Source organism: Rhipicephalus microplus, chromosome 5 (genome assembly GCF_043290135.1).
Source record: "Rhipicephalus microplus isolate Deutch F79 chromosome 5, USDA_Rmic, whole genome shotgun sequence".
NCBI lineage: Eukaryota > Metazoa > Arthropoda > Arachnida > Ixodida > Ixodidae > Rhipicephalus > Rhipicephalus microplus.
In genome coordinates, this window is record NC_134704.1 from 207,445,998 (window position 1) to 207,463,930 (window position 17,933).

The 17,933-nt window shown below is 46.7% G+C and overlaps 1 protein-coding gene across 3 annotated transcripts in view; it reads left to right on the plus strand.

Annotated features, from left to right (window-relative positions):
- The window catches only part of LOC119173552 (N-acetyltaurine hydrolase), a 258,004-nt gene that overhangs the window by 225,673 nt on the left and 14,398 nt on the right, over positions 1–17,933 (plus strand). Inside the window, exons 5-6 of one of the 3 annotated variants that reach the window (XM_037424359.2) lie at positions 5,942–6,106; positions 10,670–10,890. In XM_037424359.2, coding sequence (XP_037280256.2) covers positions 5,942–6,106; positions 10,670–10,890 — 386 coding nt within the window. Of the gene's footprint in view, positions 1–5,941; positions 6,107–6,795; positions 7,831–10,669; positions 10,891–17,933 lie in introns of those variants that run through there. The other 2 variants (XM_075896418.1, XM_075896417.1) reach the window with 2 other exon arrangements.

Sequence of the window (17,933 nt, forward strand, 5' to 3'; positions counted from 1 at the left end):
AACGTAAGATGTACGCTGCTTTTTGGGCTTTTGTGAGTATTACCGCCGTTTTTGCCCAGTTTTTTTTTAAATTGCTGACCCTTTACAACAAATCGTCAATGACAACGACAGCTCCGTTTTGGGTGCAGAACAATCCGATATTTTCGTGACCTTCAACAACGCCTACAATTACCGCCAATCCTTAGCCACTTTGACGTCGAAGTAGACACAGAAGTCCGCTCTAGTGCGAGTAACCTTCGCTTCGAAGCAATTCTCGTGCAATATCAAGATGGCGGGGTTCGCGTCATTGCCTATACGCTAGCCGTGCTCGCTGTCATGTGCAGAGAAAACTAGTCAACGACTGAAAATGAATGGCATGGGGTTGTATGGGCTATGCCGAATTGGGGCCATATATTTACCGACGCCCCTTCTGAATGGTCACTGACCACCATTCTCTCTACTGGCTGGCGAATCTGAAAGATCCTTCAAGCCATCTCCCAAGATGGAGTCTTCGGTTACAAACATTTGATATATAGCAATAGTTTACACTCAAAGGCAAAATTTCCCAAAAAGCGAGGAAAGGAGCTCAATAAGCGTGTGCGCTGAAAATATAGACCATTGAGGAGCATCCACAGAGGGAAGCGTGCTGCGTGCCAACCACTTAGTCTCCAAACACACTCCAAATGGGTGAACCGCCCGGGAATTGCGGGCAGTGCGAAGAGAGTTGCCATGGCCACTATCTGTCCTCCTCCTCACCAGGCTCAGTCTTTCCCTGTATTTTGCTGGCGACGGTTCGGGTTGCGCCGCACTCGGAGTGCTCGACCAGGGCCGCCTGAATTCGACGATCTAGGAATTACGACGTGGTGTTTGTTTGTACGCTTGGACGAGCGTGCGCGGCTGCTTTTACGCTTCGCCGCACACATGAATACTTGAGCGGGTCTCGACACGTCACCGCGCCACGCTGTATATCTCTGGCTTCAGGATAGTCATGACCAACACACGATAGCAACAGTTGGGAAGGCCAACATGGCGGTCGATAAGACAGCAGGCCTATCAAATACATAATTTCAGTCCGACTCAGGGCAAAAATCAGCGCTGGATGCTTTCGCAAGTAGGTGATCATTTTTTATAAAATAAGATAGTCTTTCTTGGGGACCTCCGACACAAAAAATTTGGCCTGTCTGTTTGTGTGTCTGTCTGTCTGTCTGTACCTTTGTCTGTTTGTCCACTGTTACCGTAAACCGGGTACTCTAAATAGCACCAGGCAACACCCCGAACGGCCGACCCTATCCGCGGCGCCCACCAATGTTTCTCAAGGATCAGCGTTCATGCGTGTGCGATTGGCAATTAAAAAACAATTATTGTGCATGTCTGAGGCACCATAACAACACGTATAGGTGATGCATGTTCGTCTTTTACTAGAAAAGGCATAAAAAGTTACGCTAAGGACCATAGCGCTTGTCACGCTGCGCTGATTATGCAATGCTTGCACGTAAAAAAGGGTGCTTCCAACGCTTCGCTAAGAAGACATGGTGGTGGCCCCTGCCCGTCGCCTTGCGTTCTACACCTTATCACCTCTGAGACGGGCGCCCACTTCCGTCTCAGACCACGCGCTTTGTTTTCCAACAAAACTACCAGATGGCACTCATGTCTTACGAGTGACGTGACTTGATGCGCTCGTTCACCTCCGCTGCACGCTCGAGGCACTCTATAGGCTGGTTCACACCGGTGACTAGCAGCGGTTGCGCGAACATTTTTGACTGTGACCAAAAAGCGACTGATGTTCACACCAGCAGAGGCTCCATGTGAGCAATCGGGAGTCGCAAATGCAGAGAGTCACGTCCGGAGCTCGTTATCAGTGAAAACTCTGCGCCGATCAGCTGATCACTGCCAGCTGAGTGAGCGGAGCTAACCGAGCGCGCCACACTTCTTGTTTTTATTCGTTATCCCAAGCGCATTGAAAAAACAAACAAAAATTGATCACCGGTGATTGGTTCCAGCTGCTTTGCGCCCACAGTCGCGCGACTGAAAAATTGGTCAGGCAGTGACTAGCCAAAGCAGTCCCTTTGCGACCGCCTGCGACCATTCGCGACTCTATGCGACCAGTCGCGAAGGGTGGTGCGACCACTTCTAGTCGCCGGTGAGCACCAGCCTTAACGCAGCGCCTCCGGAATACCATTCACCGATTTTCTTGCGCAGAACATCCAATAAACGTTTTATTATCTCTCAACACGCAATAATATCGTCTTTCGACGACATTTGCAGATTACATGCAAATACGGGGCCCATTTTTCTACTCTACTTGTCGCGTGTGCGATACGGATTGCGCTTGCCGGCAAGTGGCTCGGTGGTCTTGTATATCGCACGCACAAAATGCACCGTGAAGGTCAGCTTGGGCGTCTGCAGTTCACCTGTGCTTCGCGACCACCTGGCAATTGGCCGCCACCGTCCGCCTCCCGTACGCTCGCTCATCGAGTGCTCGCTTGTCTTCGCCGCCGCGATGAGCTCCGGGCTCACGATATTGGGCTGAGACCTCGTCGCTGTGTTGCTAGTCGTCGAAAACACGTTATGGGTTCTCGTAACACGCTTGGTTGTTGTATGTCGCGCGCTGTAGGTGCACTAGCACGGGCTGGCAGGGATTTCGCTAGTGTCGGAACTCAGTGAAAATTGGTCACCATTACAATTGGCTTGCCCGTCTGTCAGTCGAAAGCAGCTCGGCGCCGTCCTTTGGCCACGGCGGTAGACTCGCGTTCGCACGCTGCACTCGCACTTGCTCGAGTTTGTGAAAAAGAGCCGCATTACCGTCGATTTCTTTGGCACTAGCTGCAAACCAGCTCGGCGCTGTTCGTGGTGGCAGCCAAGCGTATGCTCGCTCTCCTGTTGGAAGTTCGCTGGCGGCAGACACTCCGCGTGCAACACCATGTTTGGTCTCGCGTTCGCTTTCTCGAGCTGAACGACGTCGCTCGCTTAGAACTCGCCGACTTTGTGGCGGCACTGTAGCTCGCAGAGTTGTGGCTGCGGCCTCTGTTCTGAGCTGTTGCGCTACGGGGATCGAAATGAGTGTTTGACCTTGTGTGACATCACGGTGAAATTATTAGCATGTGATATCTCACGTACGTTTTTATTTTACATTTCACGTATTTCTCATATGCATTCGTATTCATCCTCTGTCACGTGTGACTCACTATTTTACATACTTATTATGCAGCAGTGGACACACACCATTCTGAAGGCTGTGTGCGCTGGCATCTGCCATGCCTGTTATCCATCTCTTTCGTCAGAGCAACTTCAGAAGGACTGTACGAGATGTGAAAGGAAAATATTTTGTGTCATAATTACCCGCATGTTTTTATATTAAGTTGCACGTACTTGTCATATGTGTGCATCTTCATCTTCTGTCACGTGCGCCTTACTATATTTACAATCTTACTGCACGGACAGCCGTAGGAATACAACAGGCAGAAGGCTGCGTGTGCTGGAGACTGCAATGCCTGTCATCTGTCGCTTCCGTCGGAGGAGCTCCACAATGAGTGAACAAGTTGTGACAACGAGACTGGACTTGTACACTTCATCGTGGTTCCACTTCAAAGAATTGAGAATCTTCATGTGTATGTAGAAAAATAAAAAAAAATTGATGTCTTACTTATGTGTTTCGTTGTTGCCGTGACTGCGAAAGCAGTTACACATATGTTTCTAACTGCTTTTTCGCCTGTTCTTTTCGACAGTATTTGTTGCTCACTGCGAAGAATAAGAGGCGAAAACAGTATATGGCGAGGCGGAAAATAAATTAAAAACAATGTTTCAAATGGGGATAAAAAGTTCATCCGATTAGAGTATTTGAGTGGATCAACCGTTTTTTCACAGAGGTGCAACTGTAAGGACTAACGGTTGTACAGTAAGGTGTAAATGTGAGGATTAACAGTTATCTTATAAGGTTCAAATGTGAGGATAATTGTTAATAGTTTGAGGTGAATTGTGAGACCAATGGTTACTCACCTAGGTGTAAGTGTGAGGACTAAATGGTAGTTCCTTGAGCTGGCCTGTGGGAACTAACTGTTAGACTCGGTTCCGTTATTCCTAAAAGAGATTAGTGGTTGTGGCAGCCTCATTAGTCCCCAAAAAGACGAACCAAACACCCCTTTAACATACTTTTGCCTTAGAGTGTACAAGTCTGGTCAGAAACAGGCTAACGCCGACTGTCTGTCTCGCTCACCCGTCGAGACCATTGCACAAGACAAGATTGAAGACTTCAGCTGCATTGCTATTCTAGCGACATTAAACGTGGCTAAGCAGCAAAACTAAGACTTGAAACTGCAACCACTGACTGAATACCTTGAGGGACTTCGCTCACAACCACCACGTCGGTTTGTGCGTGGCTTGCCATCTTTTTGTCTATGCCGAGATGTCCTTTACAGGTGCAACTTTCATCCCACGAAAACTGTTTTCTTAGTCATCCCTGCTGCTCTCCGCGATGACATTTCGCGTGCTTGCCACGACGAGCCATTGTCAGGGCATTTTGGCTTCAATCGTACTCTGGCAACAATCAAGCAGGAATAATTTGGCGTAACTTACGAAAATTGTCATGCAGTACGTCAAGACTTGCGCAGCTTGCCAACGCCGCGAAATCCCACTGATGGAACTAGTCAGTCTGCTTGAGCCTGCACGCCCCCCTCACGTACTTTATGAAAATATTGGGATGAAATCATTGGATCCGTTTCTGAAGTCTACTGCTGATAACCATTGAATTGTTTTCGCCACCGACTACTTGACTGTATACTGCGAAACCGAAGCCGTTCAGCGAGTAATTCCTGCCGATGTGGCAAACGTTTTTGTCAAGAACATCGTTCACCGCCACAGTACACCAATTGTCGTTATCACAGGTCCTGGTCTGCATTTAGGGCGCAATTGCCCCAAGATATCCGGCGGCTGAGTGACGTGCCACACCGAACAGCAACTGAATGTCCCAGCAGACCGACGGGTTAACAGAACAGCTTCACAAAACGTTTGCTGATTTGCTTTTCATGTATGTCGCCAAGTATAACAAGAATTTGGATAATTTCTCACGTTTATCACATTTGCCTATAATGCGGTTCTTCAGGAAACCACAGGCTTTGCTTGTTTTAGTCTTGTTTACAGCCGCGACATCCCCACAAAGCTTGACATCATGCTGCGACCAACTCCGTCGCGCTTGACTACTCCTGATGCAGATGTATTTGTTAAGCGTACCAAAGAACCCCGGAAAGTTGTGCGCTTACGCATTTTATCGCGCCAAAGTCAAGATGGCTGCCAGTACAACACCTATCACAGAGCTGTAGCATACGAACTGGGTGACCAAGTTTGGGTTTGGACGCCTATACGTTCACGAGGGCGCACTGAGAAACTGCCAAGTTGGTACTTTTGACTCCACAGAGTTTTTCATTGCCACGGGGAAGGCAACCACTAAAGTGTCCCAGCAGCCACGTCGCACCGCTCTCGTAGGCTACGCTCTTCCGATGTTCTTCGTCTCTCCCGGATTAAGCCATAGCACTCGCTTTGACTGCTAGTCACGAACTTTGTGATGTGGAACTTGCCTTCAGAAGTATTGTAGAATTGTCTCGTTTCTTTTAACTCGCCCTAGTGCTTTTAAACAGACACAAACATTTTGGATAAAGCTTTCACTGTTTTGTTTTGCCGTGGCATTCATACGAGGCTTTTGTGTGTGTGGGGGGGGGGGGGGGGGCTTATGGCTGTGGTGGTGGCAGAAGAAGACAGTGTTGAAGTTAGTGGCCGCTGTGGCCGAGTGAACAGCCTTTCGCTTCAAGTTCCTACTGGCGTTTTCCACTCGCAACATTATGAAGAAAAAGTGTAGCAAGATTTCAGTCATGCTTAAATAATGTCAGCCTACGTGACAATAAATGCTGAGTCCTAGTGCGAAACATACGCAACGATGAATTTTTCACGGTTTGCGTACAACTCTTTGCAGAGTTCGAAGTGCGTGTGCGACGTGCGGCTGCATTAGTGCAACAGTCCACCGGCTGTCCAGTCATCATCCATCCTGGCCGGAGTCCAGAAGCGCCCGGCGAGATAGCCAGGATTTTTGCCGAGGCTGGCGGAAAGCTACGCCACACTGTTATGTCACACTTAGAAAGTGAGGCCACGCTGTTTCTTAAGTGAAATTTTGTTCCTACTTCAAAATTTGTGGCCAGTCGCTCATTCTTGGTACATATTCATTCAAACAGACAGGAATTGCAAGCACGAACAAAAAAAGGAAGCCAGGACACCCCAAACTAACATCTGAAGATGTGAACAATGGTGAATTAGAAAGCAGAAATGAATACCAGAAGTGTACTTTGTATCTCAGAGTTGGTCACTCATTACAAAAAGAAAGACAGCGCTAAATAGACGGTGTGTTTTTTCGTTTGTCTCGTCTATTTAGCGCAGTTTTCACCTTTTCCCAAGAAAGAACGCATGAAATCTTGTGAAACGATAACCTTCTGAGAACAGCAGAGGAGACCTCGAGAGAAGCGTGCGCTCTGGGCATTGGATGAATTCCATACCACAAAGAAATTTCACACTTCACTATGCATTGGGACCTTTAGCCTGCCTTATGCTACAGAGGCGTGCTATCAAACTTTTGTTCATGCACTTAAACAGTATTGATCACATACACAAACACTAGCTGTACCTTAACACAACGGAAAGTCTATTAACGCACTTCCCATCTAATGGTCAAGAAATGTGGCCTTTTTTTTCTTCCTTTTTTATTCTATCTTCTCTGTTAACATGCTGTTTTTTTTTCTATTCTTACTTGCAATCCCCATTCCCTTCTCCACGCAGAGCAGCAAGCCAACGGTTTGCCTATGTCGACAAAATTCTGCTTTTCCCAATAAAGACTTCTCCCCTTCTTGAGAGAATAGCTTGTAGCGTGAAGAAGGCTGAATCTTACACCTTAGACTTGTTGTCCTCAGCTAAAACAGATAAGAACGAGATTCCTTTGTGAACTGTTGTATGCGAAAACTCGTTGTACCGAGTCAATCCCAAAACTGCTGAACCTCCTTGAGTTTTCCTTTTTTTTTTTCAGACCCTTTTCTTATGCGCGATTTTTAGGCGCTAGTTAAGTCTCTCTCAGCAGAGAACCCCGGCAGCTGTAAAAAGTTTAGTATGAATATTGAATACCTCTATTACTCTTTCCGGCATGAGGACTTGTTAAAATGTGCTAATGACTGCATTCACAAAGGCACGAGATGTCTATGAATGATTAATGCGGCATTTTTATCAGTGTTTCCTAGGAATTCTTTTCATGTGCCTAATGTCGACCCCGTAGCTTGGATAGAAGGTGTTCACGTGCACAAAATCAGGATTATGTATAGATCCTCAGCTAGGTTCAGTTCTTGGTGATCAATACCTTCAAAATATTGGCAAGCGTTAGTAAACCTCGCAGCTGGTCGAGTTAGTTCAAATTTCAAGGTAAACTGGTGGGCGAAAAAAGTCACGGACACAGAAAAGAAGACACAGGGACAAGCGCAAACTTGCTAAAAAATTCCTGTCTCATTCTTCGTTTTCTGTGTCGTCAATTTATTGGCCATAATTTTTTTCTCGAGCGATGCACCAACTAGCCTATTAACATTGTTATTTATATTACTCGCCAACCTTCAAATTTACACCAATCCCGCGAACTGATGGAAGCTTTTATGTCCCTGCAAGAGACACTGCATATGTTAGCGACCCGTCAGGTTTTCTATTTGATAGTAAGTGCAATTTTCTGCGCGGCTTCTTGCAAACTGTTTGGTATTGACCATGTGACCACGTGAATATGTTCTTTTGTGAGTATATATTTCAAGGGAGATGAATAATAAAATTCAGTTGAATGTTCGCGCTTTTCTCTGACCCATCTTTTCTGTGTCCTTGTATTTATTTGCGCACACCAGTTCACGTTGAGACAAACGTTAGAAAAGCACCCCAAAAACTTACGCGCAGGTCATCGGTTCGAATCCACGCTGTGATAGCTGCGTTTTCAATGAAGGCGAAAATGCTGTAGGCACGTGTGCTTAGATTTGGGTGCACGTTGAAAGACCCCGGGTGGTCGAAATTTTTGGAGCCCTTCACAACGGCGTCCCTCATAAACGTGTGGTGGTTTTAGGTCATTATAGCCCACATACATATCTTAGGTAATTCTAATATTAACGTAGTTCGTTTTGCAGATGATTATTATGTTGCGTAGTGGTGAGGACCTTGAAGCTGTGGTAGCCTCTGTTAGTGAGAAATTTTGAGTTAAATGGAGGAAGAATGAACTTTAGTAGGGAATTCCTTCAGAAGAGGGGCGCAGGCAGATTTTTCTTGAGAAAAGAACACCACCTTCAATTCTGAAGAACGGGGGGGGGTGGGGGGGGGGGCCGGAGGGTCACCTTTTTGAAATAGTAATTTTTCGCTTTCTGTATGCCATGGTGAAAAAAAATAGAGGGGGGGGGGAGGTGGCAGCACGAGCCCAGTGTGTCGCCCCCTGGCTACGCCAGTGCCTCACAACAGTGAAAGGCCTTTTTTACGCATTGCTTTATCGTTTCAAAAAAAAAAATTGCGTTTGCTGGCAGTAGTCTCCAAGATCGTTCAAATCGCTGTTAAATTTCTATTCGAAGCAGTCGAAAGTTGTAAACAACGGTACAGCCATGTCTTGCCTCAAAGTCGGCTCTCATGAAGTCGTGTGCGCAAAAATTGAGTGATAGCTTTAGGACACACGTTACGCGTCTTTTAGATGTTGGTTATTCTGTTGTGGCAGTCGCCACTGTCGGAGAACGTTTATGGAAATTTGCCATGTGAGGCCTGAGCAAGGTTGCGGAAAAGAATAGGACAACTTGTCGTAGGTACACCGTACATTTTTTGCGTATCTTGCAAGCTGATTAAAGTAAGAAGTAGGTACGGTGTTATTATTGTTTTTTCCGGCTGTCATATGATTTGTGCCGTGGTGCAGAGAAAAAACGTGAGACACAAGAATCAAACCAATATTTATTCCGTAAACTCCAACAACTTTACTGATTGCACTGGAAGTGTATTATCATATAAAGACCGTTCCAGCTATGGCTGCTTCTACGTAATACAGATAGATAGATATGTGGGGTTTAATGTCCCAAAACCACCACATGATTATGAAAAACGCCGTAGTGGAGGGCTCCAAAAATTTCAACCACCTGGGGTTTTTAACGTGCACCCAAATGTGAGCGCACGGGCATACAGCTTTTCCGCCTCCATCGAAAATGCTGCCTCCGCGGCCGGGACTCGATCCCGCGACCTGGGGGTTAGCCACTAGACCACGTCGGTGGGGCTCTATGTAATGCAGACGGGCCGCTGAATTAACCAGAGCATATCTAATCGTTCTTTGCGTTGCCAAGAGTGTACACGTACACGTTGAAATTTGATAAATGCGCACTTTGCTACCGACATTGTTTTATAAGAGACACCTCTACTGACCGGGACATAGATAATAGTGCTATAGCGCACGCGGGAGTAAACCATTAATTACTTTGCGTAAATATTAAATCAAATGCCTCATTTTCACGTAGACCACTACGCGCGCAACATTGGTAGGCATGTATGGTGCATGCTTGTTTAAGCAGTTAGTTGGCGAGAAGATGCGATTTTAGTAGACCATAAAATTGTCTCACATTCCAGCTTTTTTTGTGTGTGTTGCGAGTATGGTTCACATTTTCACATCGTACTTAAAAGCAACACAAACCATCATGTGTCACAGGCTTGCGGAAGAAACTTGAAGCTGGAATATGAGATATAGAGTGTATCGCTTTCCTGTACGTAGTCGCGTAGCCTGATGCCGTCATGTGCGCCAGTCCTCAAATATGCAGTATGTATATCCAGCTCCACTCAATTATGTGTGCCAGGAACGTAAAGAGCTTGAATGGTGATAAGTGGCGCTCCCATCACGCTGCTGGCAGCCCGAGTAGAGCAATGGCGGCGGGGGGCACACATGCGCAGTAAACCACGTTCGAACACTCGCGCTCACTGTTTGCAGCATGACGGTATACGACTTCGTATTCGCTGTAGATCAAAACGTTTTCAATACAAATGTTTCCTGGCGTTGGTCATTCGGCGTGATTAGACTCACTGACAGGTAAGCTTATTGTCCCACTAAAAAAATTGCATAAAAAGTGGATTCTCGGTCCCATTAGCGTCACAAAAGAACAATTCGGAAAGGACATCAGAAGCTGAGAGTGCTGCACTGCGCTCTTTGTGAGGCCACTTGCAGAACGTTTGATGAGTATACTCTCCTGTTTAATCACCTAAGTGAGCTTTCTAAAAGCCCACCGGCAGCACCCAGTGTACAGAAAACCCATGACGAACGTTAAATCTTTGACGGCTGCAGATATTCAGGTACGTACAAGAAAGTCTGTTGCATATAGACATCTACGTGTGCCGCTTTTTTTTAATTTATCACCCGTTGGCCATGTGTTTTTAATTGTTGAGTAATTAGCGCTGTAGTTTTGTATGAAATGTGCAGTCTTCTCAACAAAACGTGTTAAGAAAGCGCAAAGCGTGCGTATGAAAATGGTAAACGTACCGAAAGAAGTAATAAAGAAAAACCACTCAATATAATAAAAGTTTGAGAAGGCAGGTCCAAACTTTATCATTGAGAAGAATACATGACTAGTGTGAAGTGCAATATTTCGTTCGCCACGATATCTAGACACGGTGTGTTCATTTACAGGGACATTCTTGGATGCGGATTCACTCGTTGAATTTGCGCAGTCGTATGGAAGCTACTGTGAGCATGATTTGTTCGGCTTGGAAACGTCGCACTACCAACCTGCACCGTCCTTCAGCATGCCCAGCGATGCCCAGAGGCTGGACCAGCTAAAACAACTCGTGGATGAAGGCCTCACTGACCGCATTGTGATCAGCCATGACATCCACACACGGCACCGGCTAGTGAGTACATACGTAACGTGAATCATGCCAAGTCTTATGCCCAGTTGAGCAACCAGAGTTTCTAGTTCAAATTTCACAAGCTCGCCAACATTTCAGCTTTTAAATGCGAAGCAATTCTTAGCGAACTTCGGCGACTTTGAGCGTATCTCTCTGTCTAGTCGCCTACGACTTTTAGCTCTCCTGGCCGTTTCGATAGTGACATCGCTACCAAAATTGGTGTGGCATTACATGACTTTAATAAAAACATATTTAACTAGTCATAACATGAGAATCATAACATGTGTGTCATGAATATCATGATTTGCATTTGAAAGTTCTGCAGCTTTTTTTGTGGTTTCGTTCACATGGCATGCTGCAAAACGGGTATGGTATGGCATGATTGCATGGCGAACACAAACGACAGACCCTAACATGAAAATTATGACATGCGTGTCATTTAACAACATGACTACATGCCACGCTCATGAAGCGCTGGCAGTCGTTTCGCTAGCTTTATCTATTACAAACTTGGTATTACGGGACGTGAATGGATGACGAAGGCGTGATACTGGTGCAAACACGACAAACATGAGATGCGCATCATGTAACAACATGACCACATACCACTCTCATGATGCGCTCGCCGCCGTTTTTCTAGCTTTACATGTACCAAACTCAGTAATACGGGACGCGAACGGACGACATAGGTAAATGACACATGCAAACATAATTATCACGACATGCGTGTCATGTAACAACATGACTACAAGCCACACTGATGATGCGCTGGCGGCCATTTCACTAGCTTCACATAGGTCAAATTTGGTATTACGTGATGCCATTGATTGACGAAGGTATGTGACTGGTGCAAACCTTACAATTATGAGATGCGTGTCATGTGAGACCCAGACTACATGCCACAGTCAAGGCGCCAATCGATTTCAACGTGATGTGGTGCGGGTGCTCACCAGCGTTCATATCATCACGTCACGCCGGTCCTGTCATATACTCGCAGGCGTGCGCCACGCTGCGTTGCTTTGACGCATGCGCGTTTCAGCGCATCCGGCGTCCCTCCGTCACGAATAGAGAGAGACGCAGTGTCGTCTGGGTAACGCATCGGCGCGAAATGCAGCGTGTCACATTTCACGCCGGTTGCCATCGGGTCGCGCCGACGGACGCTGGTCGCGCCTGGCGTCGGACTATAGAGTGCTCGCGTTTTGCTAACGTAGCGTCTCTGTGCCCAGCGTGCACGCACGCCAACGGTATACATTGGAGTATTTTGGCCCTTCATGATGTGCTCGCGGCCATTTTGCTAGCTCCACATATACTAAGTTTGGTGTTACGTGACGTCAATGGATGGCAAAATATATGACTGGTGCAAACATAATTCTGACACGCGTGTCATGTAAGAACATGACAAACTACTACGCTCACAGCGTGCTCGTCGCCGTTTCGCTAGCTCTAAATATACTAAGTTTGGTATCACGTGACGTGAATAAATGACGAAGGTAAACGACACATCCATATGATTTATTTGTGGGGTTTAACGTCCCAAAACCACCATTTGATTATGAGAGACGCCGTAGTGGAGGGCTCCGGAAATTTCGACCACCTGGGGTTCTTTAACGTGCACCCAAATCTGAGTACACGGGCCTACAACATTTCCGCCTCCATCGGAAATGCAGCCGCCGCAGCCGGGAATCGAACCCGCGACCTGCGGGTCAGCAGCCGAGTACCTTAGCCACTAGACCACCGCGGCGGGTCAACGACACATCCATACGCAATGATTATGACACGGTAGTCATGTACGGCATCATTTACCTCCACCTCATAACGTTTCGCTGATTTTAAAGTGACATATCAACATTTCTCATTCGTGCTTCGCATATCATCGATTCCCTCGGTACGTGGGATCTGCTAATTTTTCTAACGGGGAGAACTGAAATATACAAACTTACGCAGAACCAATTCATTTTCGAGGTACACGATGCTGTACGGTTTCTAATTTTTCAGCTGTTGAGGTTATGCTAATGTCTCCAATTTAAAATTGCGGCACTTGCTGAGCTTGGGACGGCAAATAAAGGCATTTTAACTATGTGAATGTATATAGTCATACAGTTTTCTTACGTGGAGAGGCACTGTTTTTCCAGTTTCTTCAAGATGTGAGGAGCTAATGACTATTTACGTAGCCAAGAGGTGACATGCCACATTCATGCCACCCCCTCCTCCTTTTCTTTACTGAGGCATACAGCAACCGCCTAGTCTGCCTGCCTGGGCCCCCCTGATTATCGAGGATGTGTGACTAGGCGAGGCCAGTAGTAATTTTCTTGTATCTTTAATAAATCCAAGGCTTCCAGTCGTCAGATCATCATGTAGAGCGTCTGAAACTTCTGAATGCAATGCTGAAGGCACTACAAAGAGGTTGTTGCCTTGAAGTGTCGAGAAGTTTTTTAAAAGACTGCCATTCAGCAAGAAGATTGATGTCACTGGTTGGTTACTCCCGGACCAGTGAAAACCATTTGAAGAACCGTTTAATAAGCGCACAAACTTAGATCTATGTCAATGGCCTGCTTCACGGTGGGTGTCGGAATAACAGCAATGGCCGCTGTTTCCACAGAGCCACTGTTTGCATAGGGCGAGCTTCATACTTGCTAATCACGTGACTCAAAACGAAAGCTCCTGACATGGAGAGCAGCACTTTTCTGTTTGTGGCTAAGTCCGAAAACCAGGGTGAGTACGAAAGTCTTGATTGCTGGAAGAATGACTTCAAGGCGCCGGAGGCACTTGTCTAAGCTCGAGGCAAACAGCCACGTCTTTTAAGTACTCGAGAAAAGCGTACCACTTAGCACGGTATCTATAGCACGCTAGTACGTCGCATACGCCGAGCAAAGACCAATTGCATGGTATAACGTTGAACTCGAAGAGGCTGTCTTTTGTGATAAAGGCAGTCTTCTCTGGAGCTTTCTTGTCAAGGTCGATTCGCCAATATCTGGTCTTGAGGTACATTGAAGAAAACTAGTTCACGTTGTGGAGCCTATCCAATTGCGTCGCCTTTTCGCGAAAGAGGTTACACGTCGTTTTTCGTGACATTTTCTTCCGTGGCGATATTAATCAAAGCAAGAACTCAAGGTTCCATCTTTCTTCTTTACCGACACTACGGAAGACGCCCAGGAACTCTTGGATTGCTGAGTGATGAGGTCGCGTACAATCTCGTAGACTTGTTTTTCATCGCCTCGCGTTTGCGCGTCGGAACTCGGTACGGGCTCTGTGTAATACGTCGGGCAATTTTTCTGTATTCAAGCGAGGTTTTGCGATTGCGTTCTGTCAAATTCTTTAAAATGACAAGAAGCAGTTCTGCAATTGCAGAAGCAGTGATTCAAGGTGGTCTTGCTTGTACTTCGGGGGAGGGGGGGAGGGGGGGAGGGTTGACGTCGAAAGCTGCTTGGGATGCTCTATTTATCGAAGAAGCATATTCCGTAGCATCAAAGAGGGCGGCGGCATTGCTTGCGTTCAGAAATTCTTCAAAGTAGATGACCATCGTATCAACGCTGAGGTGCCTATTTACTATTGTTGTTCGAAGTTTATCAGCACTTCTTCGCTTTGCGATTACGCAGCTCGGCGATGCCTCTCCGAGAGTTGGGCCAGCGTTAGCGACTCACCCCTCAGACCGACGACGGTGCCATGGTGACTTAGAAGTCTATCGCAAGTATCAAATTCCTGGAGCAATGTTGTAGGACTACAAAGCTCACGAAGTTACTCCGGTTATTTATGTTTATTCTTCCTGTGCGAACTACAGCTGGCATTATTATATAGCCTCTAGTAGGCCGGATTTCGGGGCCTTGCCAAGCAGTCTTTTCTTCCACATCCCGTTGAATGGCTCACTGATGATAGAATAGTCAGCGCCATTGTCTATTGGCGTTACGGTTGGGTCGCAGCATCGGATGACAGCGACTTCGTCTTTGTTCCGCTGCTTCAAAGTTGCGTCTTCAGGTTTTCTTCACCTCGGAAGTTTCGACATCAGTGCTCCGCCAGGGCTGCAACGTGTTCTGTGTTGGTTCGTGGTGTCGGCGGCAGCACAGAATCTTCGGTGCTTTGTCGTACGGCAACCGCTTCTCCACCCGTTGCTGGCCTTAGTTTTCCGAGTATGGGCTATAGGTGACCGGCCCCGAATTATCCACTGTACTGTTGGTAGTGAAGAGAGATGTAGCGGCCGGCGACGGTTAACGGATGGTCGTCCTCGTTATCACTCTGCTCCGGTGATAATGAGTCGGTGATGTCGCAATGTCACTCACCTGGCTGCGGACCATTTCAAGGTACCCACTTCGGCTGTACGTGTGAATAACTTCTCAGCATTGGTTATAGAGTAGGCAGTTGTCGTGATGGGCACGCCAAACGTCATTTTTTCTCGGTTTCTTGCTAGGGTTGACAGCCGGGTGCGACATTGTAGCGGAGGGAGGGGTGGCGCTGTTGCTTGGCGGCAGAATTACTGCGGTGAGATGAATTCACGCGAGAACGGAAGGAGAGTGCAGCGTCAAGCTGCAACAGCGTAGCTCTACAACCTGCTTATTTTTACGGCTGAGGCTCTAACGATTCATAGTTGCAAAGCGTCTGCTGGTGTTCTTCTCGGACAATATTACCTATCAAGGCCGCTTGAGGGTGGGTGGGCCACAACATTCTTCGCAATTCTTCGCGCACTTTGGCCTTTAGTCATGCCTAGATCACCTAATTAGTGTCTCGTAGACAGAGGCGCACACTGTCGCAGTGTCCACTCCATGGACATTGCCTTCTATCCGAATTCTGCGACAGTGCGTGGCAGATTACTCACAAGGTCTGCAACAATCAATTTCATTATTCAGCGCATTAGGTGCCACGACTTCGTTTCCTCGGCCATGTTCGAGGGGGCTCGGTGAAAAAGCCGCGACATGTCTTCTATGTACCTGATCGCGTTCTAGTTGTTCCGTTGGTTCCTCGCCTGTAGAGTGGTCTCTGCCTTCTCATTGCGGTCCTTGTTCAAATACGCAGCAATTTTCTCTCGTCGGAAGTCGTCCTCCAACGGCAAGGACGCTTCGTTGTTCTCAAACGACAAAGTATACGTGCATAATCTGGCAGGGTCACTTACACGCAACAATGTCTTCGGGCCTCGTCCCAATGATTCAAACTGGCAATGCACTCTAATTTATCGAGTCAGCCTTCGGCATCTTCAAAACTCTGATCGTGGAAGACCTCTAGTGACAGGGCTGAAGCGATGATGAGGGAAGATGAACATAGCGCGGACTTCGCGGGTATTGCAGTGGAACCTTAGCTTGAAGTCGGCACAGCATTTAACCATATGGTGTAGTAGCGCAATTTTCACGGGGACAAAGAGAACAAGAACACACGACACTCGCTACTATTGTTCTCTTTGTCCCCGTGAAAACTGCGCTACTACATCATATGGTTAAATGATGTCTCACCAACTAGCCCAGCTCTCAACCCTACTGAAGTCGGCACAGGTCTTGACGAATCGGCGAGGAGGCTGATCGGGCTGCTCATCACATAGGTGGCGATTCGTGGGATGGTGGACAGACATTGATTTTGCTAGCTCTATTCTTGTTGGATCCCGGCTGCGCTCTCTAGCCTCTGATGAGCTTAGAACTATACACGGCACCTCCACCGCAATGTTCCCAATAAATATAGCGTCTACTACTAGTAAAGAATACTTATTAGGGCAATCCCGTGCGCCTGAACTCATAAGCTAAAATTTCGGCATGAATCTTCCTTTCTAACCTTTTCAAACTCCGTCGGTTTCTTCTTCTTCACACATGAAGTTTCGTGCTTCTTTCTTGGCATAGCAAAGTGGTGTGCGAAAGATGGCGTAGCGTGGCACCCTTTGTTTCTTACTTTCGCGGAGGTTTTTAAAAGCACAGTATGATGAAGTAAGGTGTGGGATTCGGCTGGTTGATATACCCTATGATTACAACTGAAGCGCTTGCTCTCACTATCGCCTTTAGCCACTGTCTATACATTTCACACTTCATTTGTAACAGTATGCTGCACGTGTCTTCCACTAATTTCGAATGACGTGTGGCAATATCTTCTGTTTCTTCAATCATTCAGTGAGAAAAAAACAACTTTATTTGTGTCCTAAGGAAATAACTAGTTGCATTCGCGGGCCGCGGTTCATCTAACAGTGATGCGCTTCAGTGATATGCCAAAAGTCGTTGCGAAACTTTCTCCAGGCCATGCAGGTCTTATTAAATTTAGAATGGTTCAAACCTGGTGGTTCTGAACGCTTTCATTCTAAAGATCGCAATACGAGCGCTACACTTTTTATGCTTTCTGTGCAGACACAGTCACTTGTAATTAAAGTTTGTAGTAGACCGCATCGATCAAAGCATTGTCGTTATCATTACAGGTAACACTGTTCTTGCTCCCACGCGCAATAAAGACAGTGCTAATGTGGCAATATTACGCGGACACGAAATTAGGACGATTAGGGGAACTGTTTTTGGAATGACGGAAAGAAACGCCCGTCATAGAACTCAAACAGAAAATTCCGCTCCCACGACGGGGGCTGTTTCAGGCTTTCAATAAGTCCACGAAGTGCACGCAAAGAAACACGGGCGTGGACGCACCACAGTAATATGACAAACCTACTACTGACACATCAAGTCCAAAGGAAAGCGACATCATATAGAGCGAGAGCGGAGCAAACAAGTGAGATAGAGAGCAGTAGGAAACCCTGGGGTAAGAGAAAGTATACAGCATGGCAAAACAATGAGTGTCGAGGCAAAGAACCGGGAAAGATGAGGGAGGTGAGCATCAAGCAAAAATTCTGCTTGGAGAAGTGGAGAGACTGAATTAAAAGAAATGCAATGATATCTCGAGGAGTTATTGAAACGAGATACTTCTTACTGTCTTGAAGGCCAGTGTCGTAACAACCCGGCTATCTAGGCGGGGTAACTAAAGGAATAAATTTAAAGTTACGTTTGCGTGGCTATTGGCCAAAGTGCAAAAGAGACAGTGACAAACGGTGACAGAAAACGGATGACCAAAACAAAAAGAGATACACAGAAGCCAGAATA